Raw genomic sequence first — 18,454 nt, forward strand, 5'->3', positions numbered from 1 at the left:
AATGTCAGTTTTCATGATGTCTTTAAAAATTAATTATATTTACACTGACGTTTGAAGGAATCAACAGATGGTAATAATTGATGGTATACATTTGATACATTGTAAAATAGAGATCATTTTCGAATTCGGGTTCACACTACTAACTATTTACAGTGGTATGTCCCTTTTCATCTTCAGATTTTCGAGAAAAATAAGGTTTCAGATGATAACTTCTGAATGAGTCGATGGCTTGTTATAATTATTAATATGCACTGATGTAATATCATAAAATACTCGTCAATTTTGGTTCGGACCCATAAATGTTTGCATATTGATGTCTCCTTTTTACCTGCAATTTTGCACAAAATAAGATTTTTAGATGATATTTCTTAAAGTAGTCAATTCATTGAAATTATTTTAGGTAGTTTATTGAAACATCATAAAATACAGGTCAAGATCTGAATATCGATTAACGCCTAAATATTTTACAAAGTCATTGTTCATATTCAACTTCAGTTTAAAACAATGAACATAAACACCTCTGACAAGTTAAAAGCACTTTTATGTACATGAATTTCATACTTTTAGAATCTAGCAGTTTTTCCAAAATGTCCTACGAAAGATACAAAATTTTGCTCAATTTTACGTATTTTTCCGAAAGAAAATAAATCTTGTCAGAATATTAAAATAAATAGACCGAATAAATAAACATGTATAAACCGTGGACCTTGTTTCGCCTGTGTGATTATTATTCATCACCGGATCTTTAAATAGGGATTAGATTTAGGGCATTTAAAAACGAAAATGTGTCAATAAACGTTTTATCTTATCTTTATTTCACCGTTTTGTAATTTCTCGTATATTACTTCCAGGAAATTACATTGGGAACTGGTATCCTATTTCATCGCACATAATCATTTGGCATTACATTCAGTATATACATAATACACACCTAGTTTCTTTCTTTACATTAGAGTTTTTACAAACATGCCGCGACCGGTCAGCAAAATCAATTTATAGCTTGTAGTAATAATATTATTTCATTACAACTGTCCATTATTCAAACTTACCCTCAATTTAAAATCAATATGTTTTGTCACCAATATCGAGTTTCTTTTTCTTTTTATTTTTGAAAAAATAATCCCGTAAAATCTCGCTTGATCATTGAAACATATAATTGGCACTACAGTTTACAATAACTTTTGCTATAACACGGAAGGAGAAATAAAACATGAAGGGGAAAGTTAAATATCTAATCGTTGTTCTTGTTGTGTTGCAAGGAATTTTATTATTTATCTATGTAATGTTTTATCAGAGTAGTGGTTATTCCGCCAGTGTTTCTGATGTGCATACGCCTGTCGGGAAAACAGACGTTGTTTCTAATCGTGATCAAATTAAACAATTGATACAACCAAAACTGAAATCAAAACAAGCAGGTAAAAGGAAAGATGTAGGCGTTCAAGTTCTGAATAAAACAATGTTTGTTGATGAACGCAACGACGAATGTAATGGAACCAAATTTCAGTATGAACAAGTTGATGAGATATCCTGGTTCCCTGTAGACAAAGGGAACAGTCTGTTTGTTTTCACAGTCTATTACATTAAGGCAAGAAGAAAAGTGTTTTTATAGGCACAAAACATAAATCAACACCAAGGTGTGTATGTCAATTCTGGTACCCATATGGAAGTAAAGGAAATATGCGCATGACTGAACATCCGGCGCTTTCCAAAATGCGATCGGAGGGCAAAGGTAAACTGTAAGTTATCATGTAAATTAATTATTCGTTCATACCATATTTCAGTTAAAATGTCGACCATAAGTTATATATGATATTAAACCCACACGGCTAGCGAACCTTAGATTACTAGTTTGACGCGTTATGAGTAACCACTTGGCCATGCCGCCACCACGTGGGATTCTCAGTCAATGACTTTAAGTTAAAAAATGCCACTGTCCGAAACATTTAGCCTCAAGTCTGTTTAAATGTAAAATTTCTCGTCAGAGAGGAATCAGTGTTAACAGTAATCAGATGCATAATGATTTCCAATGTCATGTTTTACATATCAATAAGTTTCTCTTGATTTGATTCATGCCTGTAAATAAATAATGAATGTTGCTATATATGCACATTTTCGTCCTTTGCAGATATTTAGCGACAGTGTTTGAGTGTTTTCTTGGAGCAGATCAAATACCGTCTTACATCTCGCTTGTAATGAGATCATGCGAGACTCCACTAAACATTCTTGCCGTGAAAAATGTATCAAAACCTATCAAATATAAAACGCGTTTTTCAGTATGCCTGTCTTCGCTGTATTTTAACTACAGCCGGGCGTATGAACTTGTGGAGTGGATTGAACTGAATAGAATACTCGGTGCCGAAAAAATCACTATTGATAACATTTCGACTGCAATCAATGTCGATAAAGTGCTTGAATATTATTCAAAACGAGGCTTGGTGGAAATTGTGCAATGGAGATTACCAATGAGAGTAAGTAAATGTCCCGGTGACCAATCGGACATTCATTACTTCGGACAAACAGCTGCTTTAAATGACTGCCTATTTCGAACTAAGCGTGACTCGGAATATTTAGTAAACGTGGACTTAGATGAGTTCATTATTCCCCATGGTGAAAACCTGTTTAACTGAACACAAACAATAAAACCATATGAAGACATTTACAATGTTTTTATGTTTAAAAGTACATATTTTAGAAAAGAATGGAAAAGTATTAAAAATGACTTTCCTGAACAAGATCAAGCGGAAAAGTATCAGCTGGTAACGCTTAAAGTAATATAGCGAGAAGGTAGGATATTTCCTGCAAAACGCCGAACCAAATATATTGCACGGACAGCTTCAGTTGATGTAATACAGATTCACGAAGTTCCGGGTTCACATACGGCAATTATTCCTCCCTCTGTTGCTCTTTTACTGAATATCTGCACACTTGCTGGTCCTGTCGTCGTGCCCTTATTAGCGGGGTCGTTTCTTGCAGAGTCTTTCTTTACAACGTTCTTCGTTCAGTGGTGGTCAACAAACGACAATACCGCCAAAACATCATCTAACAAAAACTGCCCTTGTTGACGCCGACTTCCCGGTTACAAACGATAATTCAACCAATCATCCCTGATATTTGTGATGATTTGACCTTGACCTGGGAATGTTTGTTACTTTCATTTACACGACCTCCCCAAGTTCCTACGTAGTTGTCTCCCTTTTCTTTGCTGCAACAGACCACTGCCATTAGAAGTGTTTTATAAAAATTTTGACAAAATTTAATAAAAAATAATTATTTTGATAGGGATATATTTTCTTGTTTATAATTGAATGATAACTAACGGCAACTAGAGTGTTTAAATTGAACAGACAAAAAATATATTATGGATGCGTTCGGTCCTATACATAACAGGTTGTTAGTAAAGCGAAAGTAGAATGTTTGCAGCAATCCACAAAGCAACGAAACGTTCTCAGTGTTACATAAAAATCGAAACTGTTTCGCCCGCGTGACATGTTGGGTATGGCGAAAGTCTACTAATAGTCTTCTTTTGGCGTAGCCTCCATTTTGAAGTAACGTGCCTCTCTTTACAGTCATGTGACATTTGTTAAGCGTAAATGGTCCCATACCGTTTTTGGATTATAGCCGAAATGGGCTCTGACTTGATAATAAGTCAAAGATGACCCTCTGAAAAAAGTTTGTGATATGGTTGAGTGTACAACTGCCTTCATGTCTATAAGTGCAAGCTCAAAATCAATTCCGTGGTTCAGAGCGTTGTTACTTCGCAAGTTCGAATCCCAGTCAATACTGTATTTTTATATGCTGCATTTGTACCTGTTACGAGCAGTTATGTACAAGGTCAGTGTAAGCTAAAGGTAATTGAACATTTATCAAATGCTGATTGCCCACATGCTTAAACTAGACATATAAAGTTACTATTTTGTTTAAAAAGTTGGATGATTATCAATAGGTCAAATAACTAAATGATAACAATTCTTTGTTTACTTTCATACTGATATTTACGATAAGTTAGATAGTTGGTTACTAAAAATAAACTAAATTATTATCAATATGAGATATGTAAATGTTGATGTGCTTCTCTTGTACAGGACTTATATACGGATATGTTTACGCTATAATATGAAAATATGTTGATTGCTTTCAACGCTTGAATTTTAATTTAAAGAAGTCAATAAGTTATGAAGAGATGAAAGACAGTGAGGCACACAATATGTCTAGTAAAATACGGACTAATTTGATATGGATATTAATCGTGAACATTGCTTTGGTTATTCTCTACATGTCTGTTTCTAACAAAATACATCCTTCCGATTTTGAGAAATCTTTACATCACGAAACATACAACAATAAAGGTATTATACATGAAAGCAACCAGACGGTAAACAGACGAATAAAACCCGAAACTTATCCAGATAAGGTTGTTAGCGGTGATTGTACCGGACTACTTTTTCCTGCGCATTTATCACCGGAAGTAACATGGCGTCCAGTAAACACAGAAAACTCGGCTTATGTATTCTCTATGTATCATTTAAAGGAGAAAAGTAAACTGGTTATCATCGGAGCTAAAGTGAAAGATTATGCAACTTATTATTGTCAGATGTGGTACAGTTTGACTACAAACCGTACTTATCACATGGTCCAAAACCCAGCTAGAGCGGCTGCTTTGCCAGAAGGCCACGGGAAAAGGTGCTTTTGACTTTTTTAACAAAAATTTTCTTTTCATCATGCTTATATTGAAAATATTTTTAAACGTTTATATAACTTTATTGATCATATATATACGTGTGGCCTCATTTCAAAATGTATTGAACTAGTTTGAATAATTCAGTGCTGAACCTACACTCATTCAATATCCTCTTTTTAACAATTATTTGGTATTAAAACAGACTGATTCTTATGTGTTTTTGAAAGATGTCTTACAGAAAAGTAGATTCATGTATGTAATTAATATCTTTTATATAAAATCTACATGCTTTTTTCAGGTATTCTGCATCAATATTCGAATGTCAGCTGCAATCATCTAATCTACCAGACTATGTTTCCGTGGTCAATGAAAGTTGTGGAATTCCACTTCATATTCTAAATGTTGTCTCAACAGAAAAGAAAGTTGCTCAAAAAAGACTGTTCACAGTATGCCTGGCCCCTTTTAATTTTAATTACGATGATGATTCACAACTTATTGAATGGATAGAACTGAACAGAATTCTCGGAGCGAAAAAATTTATAATATACGACTTTTCATCTTCCGTTAGCGTCAAGCGCGTGCTTGAATTCTACTCAAAACGAGGCTTAACGGAAGTGGTGCCGTGGCAGCTACCAATGGCGGTTGATACCTATCCAGCACAAAACATTTCGGCCGATATTCATTATTTTGGCCAGCTCGCTTCATTAAATGACTGCTTATACAGAAACAAAAACATCTCAGAATTTATTGTTAATTTAGATCTTGATGAATTTATAATCCCGCAGTCGGAGGAAATATTTACTTGGTTAGATATGTTAAAACAATTATACCAACAAGAGAGACATGCATTTTCAGCATATCTATTTAGAAACACATTCTTCTGCTTGGAATGGAATAATTCACTTATATCCACATTAAACACATCTTTTATAAAACATTACAACTTGATTACGCTTCAAAAACTTGAACATGATAAAAATATTTTTCCAGCAAGAATAAGGTCGAAGTATTTTGCACGAACTTCTCGTGTATCAAATATAATGATACATGATATTCTTATGATACCGTATAAACAGCATTTTGTCGTTCCTCCAACTATAGGACTTCTACATTATTACAGAAATTGTGAAGATTTATTCGTTTCTTCGAATGAAAGAAAACTCGTCACAACAGTAATGGATAGTACGGAAAAACTTTAATTCATAATGTTTTAGGTATTTGGAACGAGTTGGGGGAAAGTAATAAATAGCAAATAATGATTATCTTCCACAGTAAAGAGTTGTCATAGAAATTATGAAATCAAGCAATGAGTGGTTAAGTATATTCAATGTTTTTATAAACTGTTGAATACACTGAATTCGTTTGTGGCAGTATAGGTGTAGTCATGTTTGCAAGGATGGCTCGTTGCATGGTATTATTATGAAATCTTTCAATAGTAACAATTTGTTGGTAAAATATACTTAACTTGTGAATGGTTGGCAAAAGATATGATGGCTGATAAATGCAAATCATAGTAATTCTGTATTAATGATTACAAAATTATTTTACATGAAACAGCTAAATATTGTATATTATTAGAAAGATCTGTAAACTCATATTTTACACATTAAAAAATAAATTTTCAAAACATTTTCCATTTTCCATAGTAAAGGGTTGAACTTGGCCCTTTCCGTCAAACTTCGGACAAGAACATCAAAAATAAATTCAATAGTTTTTTGAACATCACAAAATAAATTTATGCTAAAGAGGTACATTTATTAATTATATAAATAGTGATAATATATTTTGTCGATTTTCGTCGCGCAGGTTTTCAAAACGGTAAGACGGTAGGGGGAAATCCCGGGATCCGCGACACCTAGGATCCGGGATCGTATTAAATGCATAGAGAAAACTAATAAACTACATTTGTGTTGATATTAAATTTTGTCGCAATGAAAGGCAATTAAACGTTAACTTTTTATATATCGTATGTAACGACGCGTATGTTTATTTCAATTAAAGACTTAAATATATTCTGAGCTATTTATTAACAAACATGAAATGCGGGAATCACAATACTTGAACGAGTACTTTTATTGAATACACTGAATTTGTTTATAGCATTATACACGTGTAGAAAAATAAAAGTTTTTGTTAACACACAATATTTGCCTAAGTTTATGTTCATGTATATAATTGTTATTATTAGAATTTTGTAGTCAGTATAAAATTACACTAGAATTGCATTGTTTCATAAAATCATTAAACATTGCAAAAAATCTGGAAAGAAAGTGATCCCAAGGAAGCATTAATCACAATAAAATTATAAGAGAATTGCAGACTCGGTTTGAATGAGTCTGTACATGAGTTTGTTAATTCTTTACTTTTATTGTTTTCTTTGTTTATCTGAACTTAGTGTTATCACTTGCTTATTTCATAATGTTCACAGTTTTTTGACAATATTGCTTATTTTAAATATGATGTTTTATTGTGAATAAACAGTAACTAAAAATAGTGCTCCTCTTTTCTTTATACATGAACCATTAAATCATATATTTGTCCTACATTTATGATAATATAACCATTTTACTATCCGGCGACCTGACGCTTTAGCACCAAAATATCTACTTGTTTTCATTGTTTTCAGAAATAAACTCAATGCCAGCTTCTGTCGTTACGTTCTTCGTTTAAGAAATTCATTATTAACCGTTGAAAGATAACTATGGTACCTGGTCTATGTCTTTATGTATAATAAATTGTTTTGATTTTATGTACCGAATTTTAACATTACTGTAAAACATAAGTTTTTCGTATCTCACGTTAACAATATATTTATTTACATGTATATGTATAAACAAAATGGTAAACTATGTACAAATCTATGTGTGAATAAATTATCTGTTCTGCTCTGTTTTGTTCTTGCAACAAAGTCCAGCGAAAAATGTTTTGGCAACTTTCCCCATTTCTGTTTCGTTTCTCTAGCTGCAAGATATTGTAGGAAATGTGTTCTTTGAACCTTGCATTCTCTTCCCCCCTTGATTGCTTTATCCTCTCAAAATCATCATCATAAAATAAGTCAATACTTAAAACTACTTGGGAAATGTCCTAATGAAAGAACTAAAACAGGTAAATTACTTGCTTGCGACGGTAATTACTTGCGAAACACGGGTATCAGATATTGACATCTGTTTGTATACTGATTGGTACAGTTACATATGAAACTGAAAGATAAATCTAGCAAACCTTAATTAAAGATGAAAACAATTAATCTTCTATTCACGATGATGAAAGAAATGATCTATTGACTTTACAGAGAATAATTGTCTACATAATCGACCTGCAAAGATGCTTGAAACATTTACAAGGAAAAGAAAAGTAAAAAGAGTAGTCAGCTCAACATATGTACGTGTCTACGTGCCAATGTTAATATTTGATTTTTTAGAACAAACTTAAATAAGTTTATTTTTCATAATGTAAGCGTATAATTATCGGTAACTGCCTTTGTATAATCCTAATAAAATCCGGAAACACATAGATACCTATGATACAGGTTCGACCTCAAACCGGAAATGGCGTACATGTATCACTTAGTAAAATATTGAAAGTTCATGATAACGATATTTTGCAGTGTTTCTCGGAATAAAATTTGCATTTACTACATATCAGGATGAACTTAAGAAAATTCTGGCTGTAACCTATTGTTATATTTTGTAGGAATAAGTACTTTCAGACGTTCAGAAGATCAAGGAAACAAAATTTGCATATCTCATTGTACCGGCTAAGTCCTCTGTCTAAGATGTCTATAATTATTCCACCGGACTACGGTCAAACTGCATGTGTTTATGTGTTTTATAAGCAAGTATTTAGTTGTTAAACTTTTATTTTTAGATACAAAAAAACAACAACAATATACATGTACTAACAGTCTAGGGATCAAATCATTCATATATAATATATTTTATATACATTCTGGAAGCATATACATGGATCATTCTCTAATAATTATTATCATAAAACTTAAACGAGATGCGTTTATGAACGTCATTTTCACTATCCCTCCATTTAAAGTAAAAGCAATTCACTAGTTAACTGCATCCATCTTTACATCTTTCAATATTGACCAAATTTTAGCCACCCTTTCGATCAGGGTTTTACTGTATTTGCGCGGTATTGTGTCATCAAACACTTTTATCTCAGGAAGAGACATTTCATTCTCCCAGTCTCTATAGTGATGAAGAAGGCCAACTTCAACAGGTACAGAATGAGCTTTTTTCTTCGTCGGCAAAAACTGAACACCGTGAATCATAACCTGTCTAACATCAAATGTTCGAGCAAAGTATTTTGATCTTCGTTTACATGGAATATATGTTCTTCGTGGTTTAACTTTTGTAGCGTTATAAGCCTGTATTTATCAACTAATTCCTTACTTGACAGATACATATTTTCCCATTCTTTCCTATAAAATGTGCTACGAAAAATGTAAGCACCTGGTTCCTTTGGAAGTTGTTTAATCATATCACCCCATTCACTAACATTGTCGTCATGGGGAACAATAAACTCATCTAGATCTATGTTGACTAAAAATTCGGATTCAGCTTTGTTTCTATATAGGCAATCATGAAGTGCAACTATCTGACCGAAGTAATGAATTTCTGGAAGCTTTGTTCCGTTTTTAGTGTCAGTATTCATTGGTAACCTCCATTGAACAATGTCTACTAAATGTATACCCCTGTAGTAGTCCAGAACGTTTGCTATATTATCTGATATAGAATGGTTATAAATTATAAATTTCTCGGCGCCCATTATTCTGTTCAATTCGATCCACTCAACTAACTCATAAACACGACCGTAATGGTGTTTAGTGGGGTTAGACAAACAGTAAAGCGACGTGGGTACTGCTCTGGTTGCACTGTGCCACGTACCTTCAGTATATTAGCTGGTTTTGAACAAGGTGCCCTTACCACGGATACATGTGATGGTAGGATATTGTGTGATGACAGTTTACACTCGAAGAAAACGGCTGAATACCTGAATTATCAAATACGGTTCATTATATTTCAGCTCCATATCATAAATAACTAATGGGTGAATGTTTTTGTTTATAATGATTTTTTCATGGTAACGATTGTATGTAAGTTGTTATATATTAGACTATTTTCAGCTATTTGGTAATCAAATAAATCACATAAATAATTGACAGAGTGTCTCGTAAGACAGATTTTTAATCATGAATCTAGACAATTAAGTTAACTTGACGTCGTCTGCTTTATCATAATCAGACGCCAGTTCCGAGTCAAACGAGATCAATACAAATGCTTTTGAAATACCTAAGTAATCTATTTAGGGAAAATTGAACAAAACATATAGGGAAATAATTTCATTGCCTTTATACTGAGTTACATACCTACTGAAATGCAATAATCTTATGTGTGCATCATGGTAGTGTATTTTATTTATGCTGTAATTAAGGATGTAACAACACTTAAGTGAAATCTTATATACATGTATGTATATAATTATTCTTCTTAAACAATTTCCAAACATCCAAGACTATGTTAAATATGTGTTGCAAATGTTACTGCACATTGTAAGTAAAATGTAATCATTAAAATATATGCATTCATTTCATATTGAAAAATTTGGCTTAGACTTTATCAAAAATAAATTTCAATTAACTCCCTTTATTTACATGGAGTGTAAATTTGGTAATATCTTTACAAATTATGGTTTTGGAACTTACAATATTGATAAATCTTCATTTGAGCATCATGTTTATGATATAAAACCATAAAAAAAATTGATTTACATGATTTTTAACTGAAATGAAATACTAAAAGTAATATAATCTAAACTGTACAAGAGAACCTAAAACGGGATATAAATATCAAACCGGTTCTCTAAAGATCATATAAAGACAAGTTAGAACTATAAAATACTTGACATACCATAGATCATGACCTTCTGGGAGCTTTTTAACGCTTGCATCAACTTGTTCCGCAGTATGTTTCCCATTGTTGTCATGCCAAAGGAGACAGAAGTATCCCAAGTGATGCTGTGACCTAGCCCCGATAATGATGATAGTTTTAGTTTTCTCCACATAATACGAGGAAAACACAAACGCTGTATTACTGTCAACGGTCTGCCAATCATCATTTTCTTCTACACGAGCATCAAATTCAACATCGAGACATTTTCTTCCGAGAGACATCATTTTCCTTTTTCGTGTTTGACTTGTGTTATGAGCAATTTTTTCCACCTTTTGCCTCGTTGTAACTGTAGTTTGTAGTAGTTTAGTAAATATCCTACCTGGATTGTCACGGTCAGTTGCTCCATTCTTATCATTATGCTTGCCTTTCCTATATTCAGTGTGTAGAGTTGTGTTATCTATCGTCTTATTTGTCGCCTGTCTCCGTACGTACGTGAATATATGCACATCTTTTTTTCTTGTTGATAAAGTGTTTAATCCTGTAAAATTCTGGTAAAATATCACATGAAGTGTTATCAGGAAAACTTGTACTAAAATAACACAAATGCATACTCTTCTAATTTTAAATCTCATAAGAGTGTTTGATATTACTGTTTTGTTTCATGAATTCCTTCAAAATGTAGCACTACGAGTATTATTATCCTTATACAAACAATGCATTATTTGTTTTAATACGCATGGTACAAAATAAAAGAACAATAGTTCAATTCAATTATAGTAATTTTATCACATTATAACAGTTGAAGATACATGTAGTTAAACACACATTTAAAGAATAACATTAATTGACATATACCCTTAATTGACATTCGTGACGCTTTTTTTTAATAGGTTAACACGTAATAATATTTCGTTTAAACATAATATATTTCGTAAAAATGTAATGATATTTCGTAAAAACGAAGTAACATTTCGTCAAAAAAAGGCAATTTTACTACGTTAATCCTTATTCTGACATAGTACCTGCGAAAGCTCTGCTTCAAAAGTGTCCTCGTGCCTCTGCAGATGTTAATAGATAGAGCGTTGGACTGTAAAACGGGGGACCCGGGTTCGATTCAAGGGCGGTGAAAGTTACTTTCGTTGTGATTGATCATGAACTCCTTTCTACAGTAATTCGCACTTTACGTCTACTCTGGCTTGTACAGAAGTTATCAGTTCCTTGCAAAAGTGAAGCCAAGTAGTATTGCTAAACTGCTTGACAGCCTGTCCAGAAACGATTTGATGACTGAAGTGGGCACTAGCGCATTCAAAGTGGCTAACTTTTGTGATCCTAAAAGAAACCTACCATCCTACTATTATATATCGGATTTTAAAATATGGAGATTGGGCACCGTATAAATTTATACTCAGTATTTTTAAGACTAAGAAATATCTTTCTCGTTGCTTAAGTATTATATTTGAAAAAAATAATCAAATAGTATCAAATTACATGGTTGATTTAATCTTAGTGAATATTTCCTGAAAATTTGGACATTAAGTTTTTTCTTAACAAAACATACTGTTTATTTTGGTTGTTAAAGATATTTTGATATACAAACGTTAGGTGCAGATGGGTTCTGTTTAAAGTCACAATAGAGCTTATATCAGTCTTTATATTGACTCATTACTTCAAGTTGTACAAACATTTGTCCGCTGTTGACACTAGTCTCAATTACAGATTTTATCTGAAATACCTTGAATATATCGCTGAACGAACGCTTAATTTTGTTTAACACTCCCAAAGTGACCACTTGACACAATGGGACAAAACCTTACAGCAACAAATATGTCTCATGGTGGGTGTTATTTCATTAACTAGTTGAATTTGGAGAAAAAATGCTTCATTACCACTGAAATCGATGCACAAAATTTTGCAAATGAACTATCAAATATTGCAAGAGAACATTGAACATGTTATATGTTTTGTCCGACGGGATGGAAGATAAATGAATGTTGTAATCTCCATTGACAGTTACCGAAGCCGTGTAGAGACACTCATGGTATTTGAAGTCTGTAGTGCGATATTTCACTGTAATGACATTGTACCACGAATTATTAACAGTTCATTTGTAGTCTGGGCATGTTCATGTTTGATATGTGTCTTTGGTGCCATGTTTTATGTTTGATGTGCTTCTGTGCTCCTTTCTGGTGGTCCTATTTCGGGGATGCGTTCATGAGTTCCGCCTTACCTTGATGATTTTTTATGTGTTTCATGCATGTATTTGTTTCACGGACTATACGAATAAGTAAAATCTTTTTTTATGAATTCAATTTCAAGATGTATTTCGTAATAAATTGACGATGTTTCTAAAATGATTTGTCGGTCAAAAGAGTTTTGGAAAAAGTATTTATAAGATACTGTGGCCCAGTCCAAATAATCCTTAAATAATGCATGCTGTTTTTGCTTTAGTCCAAAGAGTTCTTGAACTTTCTGATTTAATATGTTTTAATTAAACCAGTCCAAATAGTCACTGTAAATCAGTCTTTCTTTTATTTTAATAACTCTCAAAACCAATGGATTTTAAAGCTCCAAATTCATACTAATTTTCATGAAAATTTTGAAAATGTGTTTATTACTATAATTTAGTGAAATTACCAAAAGAAAGCAATTTAGAGATCATCAATGGCATTTACAACCCACGTTAATTACTATAAAGAGGTATAAATATGCAGTAGTAACGCAGTAGAAGTTAAGTTATTCATACTGAAAAATCAGTCATAAATTGCACATAACATATAAATTATTACTTGAGTCTTGAATATATTTACTTTTCCTTAAATCGTAGTACATTTTTCTCAAGTTTGATTTTATTGAAAAAATTTCTCTCATCTGGAGGCATGCAGCTTTGAATCTAACATTATTTGTTGTGTGAACACATTTTGATAGTCCAAGGAATTCTGAAATTACTTTTGTTGTATGAATAGTCTAAAGATTTTCTGAAACTGTAAAGTTTAATATCTCAATATCTGGGAAAAAAGATCCATTAAAAGCATTAAAAAAAGCAAAATTACATGAAAATTACAGACGCGGTTTGATTGAGTCTGTACATGTGGAAAAATAAAAAGTGCAACATCCATCATGCCCCCTAACACCGGCTTGAACAGTACTCAATTCTCAACACTTAAAGTGCTGGACTCGATGATCTCGAAAAACCAGAAAAATACAACAGCAGTGAAGTACTCAAACAAAAATGAAATTTTGTCAAAATTTATCTGGAAATGGGGAGGTCCTTCGCAAAGGCGTAAGAGTTTCTGAAATAAGTAAAGCACAGTGTTATGAATTTGAAAATTTTCTGGAAGTTTAAAATGATGTTTGAGACCAATGGAAAATGTTTCTAAAAATACTTATTTTTTATTTCAGAATCTTAAAAGGTTTCTGAAAATGTTAGTTATGATTTATATCTAACCTGAAAGTGAGTTTCTGAAATAATGTATCAACAGCTTCTGATATGTTCATTTTGTTCATTCTTCATTTCAAAAAGTTTCTAATTTGTTTGTGTTAATTCTGTAAGTTGATAAGTAGAAATAGTTTCTGAAATCATCACGAGATGAAAAAATGAAAGAATATAATCAGAAGAAGGCATTGTTGACCATTTGTAAACAAAGCACGATATAATAACATGAAAATATTTATTATCTGTGGCAAAAATATATTCACTATATCATCATTACTATTAACTATCATTTAGTATTACATCATCATTTTTTTATCTTAGGGAGTGCTTGCAATAATGCAAAATGTGGGAAAAAAATAAATCGCTTAGCTAAAACTTGAATAAAAAGCAACAAAAACAAACATGTTAGGGCATTTTTTCAATATCACTCCGGACTTTAAGCACATTTTTCACTAGAGTATTACCAAATTTATTTGGTACAGTATTGTCTAGCACTCTGCTGCGTGGAGAGTCATTTTTAGTTCCCCAATCTCTATAATGATGAAGAAAAGCTAATTCTGGTGGCACGACCTTCGTGTTCACATCTGGTACTTCGTGTATCATTAAATGTGAAACATTTGCAGTTTTGGCTATATATTTTGAGCGGCTTCTTGGCGCAAATAATTTCTTTTCATGTTGTAACTTCTGGAGAGTAACTAATTGAAGTTTGTCCACCAATGATTTGTTTTGTATATCAATATCTGAATTGTCCCACTCTTTTTTAAAGAACGTGTTTCTGAATAAATATGCGTTAAAGTTTTGTTTAACTTGTTGAATAATGTCTGACCATGACTTTGTTTTGTTATCATGTGGTATTATGAATTCATCTAGATCGAGGTTTACAATAAATTCCGAGATGCCCTTATTTCTGTACAAACAATCATGTAAAGCGGCAACTTGACCAAAATAATGAAGTTCTGGTTTATTATTAGACCTTGGCAAGGTATCTACTTTAACCGGTAAATTCCATGGCACTACTTTAATTATCCCTTGTTTGGAGTAATATTCTAGAACATTTTGTACGTCACTTCCGGAAGAGTAATTGTAAACAATGAATTGTTCTGCGCCGAGAATTCTATTCAATTCTATCCATTCTATGATTTCATAATCACGATTATATCGAAAATTCAATGGCGTTAGACAAACAGTGAACATTCTATGTGTGTCCCGATGTTGGTCATATTCAGTATTGACAATGTGGAGTTCCAGCAAATGTTCAGGCTTCCTGCATTTTTCTTGCACCATGGAGACGTGCGTAGGGAATTCATGACCAGTTGATTTTGAAAGTAAGCATTGAAACAAAACAGGCGTATATCTGAAATAAAGAGAACAAAATATGCTTAAACAGTCGGTAGCAACATAACTTGTATAACGTTATATGTTAATTGTCGTTTATATTACCACATCTGTGAAAATGGTTATATTGTAACAGTTAAAAATATTTCTGACAGATTTTATGACCAAATATGTACGGTTGTAAACTTATATAACCAGAGTCGCTATGCTATGGTTATATTGCAAGCAGCCGTTTTTACACTGACATATAATCCGTCAAAATCTTTAATACGAATTTATAGTACAGCAAAATTGCTTTATGTCAACATTTCAATTTGTTGTATATTTGTCTGAAGAAGTTTACTCTGTTTGATAATTGTCAAGAATAACAACTACACTTTGAAAATTGAAATGACCATTTAATGATAATTGACAGAAAAACATACAAAACAATGTTGATATGAAATTTATAATATAACATAAAATTGTATACAAAGCAAGCAAACATTTCTGAAAAAATGTATATAAAATTATATGCACACATATCCCAAAAAATATCAAAGGTTGGGTTCTAAAATAGTGCTTAAAACTGCATATAAAAAAATATACACATGTCCTGAAGTTTAAAGAACAATCATTTGTATATAGAATTATATACATACACAAACACCCTATTGATGTGCATAAATTTGTTATAAATTGAAAATGCTGAATGTGGGTGGAATGGTGGTTTATTGAAAATTGTTATGAATCTTTTTTCTTCTAAAATGGCCGACTTAATTAATCTACAAAAATTAGCACATTGTACTTACTTGTAACGATAACCTTATTGTACTTACTAGTACGTACTAGTTTCGAACCCAATATATTTAGTCCTATGACTTGAGACCTAATGAAACCCACCATCAAGCTTGTAAGTGACCATAAAAACATTTAATTTGCAGTAAATTCAGTTTTATGTCAGCATTTCAATTTGCTGTATTTTTGCCTGAAGAAGTTTTCTCTGTTTGATAATTTTCAAGAATAACAACTACGCTTTAAAAATTGAAATGGCCTTTTAATAATAAATGACGGAAAAACATACATGTATAAAACAATGTCGATATGAAGTTATAAAATAACATAAAATTGTATACAAAACAAACAAATATTTCTGAAAAATGTGTATAAAATTATATACACACATATCCCAAAAAATATCAGAGGTTGGGTTCTAAGAATATTTCCACAAATTGTGTAAAACACACGTCGCGATTATCCAATAAGTTTTGAAGTAAAGTAATATAATATCATCACACATCGAGTGAGTAAATCCCTGAAAATGATTGCTTAAAGCAGATATACATATAAACTGTTATTATACTAAAAATAAATATAACATAAACTTGTCCAAATTAATCTACATTTCGATTTTTTTTCTAAATGTACATTTTGATGTTGTAGAATTTTCTATATAGATTTCTATTACTGATATATAGGATGTAAAAGTTTGTTTTTTATAAAACAAGAATAATAAAATTATAAGATTTACAAGTTTGCTCTTTCAAAAAAATGACATTTTTATGAAAACCAAAGAGCTGCCTCGGTACTTCAGTATATAATAGCACCACCATTTTTAGAGAGTACCAATAGTCGAATTTTTCACAAATACTCCAGTACAAGTTCCAGTAATACATGTCTGATCATTACATACATGTTTATGTACTACTGATAAAGTATTTGGCTGACATTACTTTTTTCTCAAATTATAAAATAATGAACGAATTATTTAATTAAATAATTAATGGTGAATGAATGAATGAACAATAGTTTGATACCTTAAACCATGCCCCTCCGGTACGGTTATGATTTCAGCTTGCTTAATCTTCATTTCCATTTTTTGTTGTGTTTGATTTTGATACCAAATCTGACAATAGTATGGTTTAATGTTCATAGCTTTAATTCCAATTACAACAATCTTCTGTCTATTAACAAGATACGCTGAAAACACAAATGCCGATCTATTTTTGTCTACTTTACTCCAACTTTCTTTCCGAGCTAATAAAACCGCGAACAAAACCTGACCACAACCACTAGCACTATGCGAAATGGTTTTATTTAATTTCCAAATGCCGAATTTCCGATGCTCTAACAGTTTGTCCAAATGTTCCTTTCTGTTAGTATCCTGACGACTTAATGTTAAATTTTTAATCCTATTTTTAGGTTTATATTCAGATACGTTGCTTAAATTATTCACATAAAATAAATACAATAAGAACACTATAACAAAACATCCTGGTATTGTTTTAGAGTACTTTCTCAATCTTAACCTCATCTTTCTATTTTTCAATATTTTACACATCTATAGCTCGTTCTCTTCTCTTGTATTGAAGCTATTAACAGCTCATTTATCTTTACAGAGACAAACTGATACTACGGGGACATATTCCCTGCCTCTTGTTCTAGAACAATTTTGTTTGTCATTTTACAACAAACATATATATATATATATATATATATATATATATATATATATATATATATATATATATATATATATATATATATATATATATAGCGCATACCACAACGTTTATATCTGTATTAATTATAGACTATAAGAATCTATTAGTGTATATAAATAATTAAGCGGCGTCCTGGAATAGCCTAAGGTTACTTAACAACAAAAGTCATAAATAGATCTTCCGCCTCTAAATTCAGCTGCTAAAGTGATAGCAAACTTTCTCTTTGTTGTCAATTATTCATGCATGTAGTGAAACTATTGATCTTTTAGGTGTCGCTTACACTGTCGGATAATTCAATTTTGGAATTGGAAATCTCACAGCAGATCCGAAAGTAATGACATCAAGCGACAACATTGTCTCCTTTTATCACTTGAGGCCAAAACAATATTTTTCTCTCGCTTATTCCACTGTAATGAATATAATTGCAAGGAATTAAGAGTTTGAATACGGACAGTTTTTTTTCTTAAACAGTTATGCAGAACATCGACATGGAGGTATTAAGAAGTGTTAAATGTAAAGAAATAAATCCAGGCAGCTATCATTTTACTTTTCGCCGATATAGAACAATTATATACCCAGTGATATTTATTATTTACTATGTCAACCATTTTGGTTATCC

General features: G+C 31.8%; 3 protein-coding genes across 3 annotated transcripts; 1 reads left to right on the forward strand and 2 right to left on the reverse strand.

The window, feature by feature from the left end:
* The first annotated feature begins 3,997 nt into the window (after positions 1 to 3,997).
* LOC132726006 (uncharacterized) lies at positions 3,998 to 7,172 on the forward strand. Its single transcript, XM_060711245.1, has 2 exons — positions 3,998 to 4,680; positions 4,977 to 7,172. The coding sequence occupies exons 1-2, from the start codon at positions 4,181 to 4,183 to the stop codon at positions 5,875 to 5,877; spliced, it is 1,401 nt and encodes a 466-aa protein (XP_060567228.1). The 5' UTR covers positions 3,998 to 4,180; the 3' UTR covers positions 5,878 to 7,172.
* A 1,173-nt stretch (positions 7,173 to 8,345) lies between these two features.
* LOC132725997 (uncharacterized) lies at positions 8,346 to 11,255 on the reverse strand. Its single transcript, XM_060711227.1, has 2 exons — positions 10,603 to 11,255; positions 8,346 to 9,685 (listed from the first exon to the last, which is right to left on the reverse strand). Exons 1-2 carry the CDS (start codon positions 11,214 to 11,216, stop codon positions 9,487 to 9,489), a joined length of 813 nt encoding a protein of 270 aa, XP_060567210.1. The 5' UTR covers positions 11,217 to 11,255; the 3' UTR covers positions 8,346 to 9,486.
* Positions 11,256 to 14,218: 2,963 nt separating this feature from the next.
* LOC132726009 (uncharacterized) lies at positions 14,219 to 17,742 on the reverse strand. The gene is made up of 2 exons (XM_060711249.1): positions 17,149 to 17,742; positions 14,219 to 15,371 (listed from the first exon to the last, which is right to left on the reverse strand). Exons 1-2 carry the CDS (start codon positions 17,670 to 17,672, stop codon positions 14,423 to 14,425), a joined length of 1,473 nt encoding a protein of 490 aa, XP_060567232.1. The 5' UTR covers positions 17,673 to 17,742; the 3' UTR covers positions 14,219 to 14,422.
* Positions 17,743 to 18,454: the final 712 nt, after the last annotated feature.

Source organism: Ruditapes philippinarum, unplaced genomic scaffold (assembly GCF_026571515.1).
Source record: "Ruditapes philippinarum isolate M1 unplaced genomic scaffold, ASM2657151v2 ctg79_1_1_1_1, whole genome shotgun sequence".
In the NCBI taxonomy this organism is placed as follows: Eukaryota; Metazoa; Mollusca; class Bivalvia; order Venerida; family Veneridae; genus Ruditapes; species Ruditapes philippinarum.

Bases quoted from the DNA above. Each gene is read 5' to 3' on its own strand.
- LOC132726009 (XM_060711249.1), bottom strand. From the start codon at position 17,672: ATGTGTAAAATATTGAAAAATAGAAAGATGAGGTTAAGATTGAGAAAG. The intron at 15,372-17,148 runs GTATCAAACTAT...TCTTTATTTCAG, and splicing joins CCGGAGGGGCATGGTTTAAG to ATATACGCCTGTTTTGTTTC.
- LOC132726006 (XM_060711245.1), top strand. From the start codon at position 4,181: ATGAAAGACAGTGAGGCACACAATATGTCTAGTAAAATACGGACTAAT. The intron at 4,681-4,976 runs GTGCTTTTGACT...TGCTTTTTTCAG, and splicing joins CCAGAAGGCCACGGGAAAAG to GTATTCTGCATCAATATTCG.
- LOC132725997 (XM_060711227.1), bottom strand. From the start codon at position 11,216: ATGAGATTTAAAATTAGAAGAGTATGCATTTGTGTTATTTTAGTACAA. The intron at 9,686-10,602 runs GTATGTCAAGTA...TTGATAATTCAG, and splicing joins CCAGAAGGTCATGATCTATG to GTATTCAGCCGTTTTCTTCG.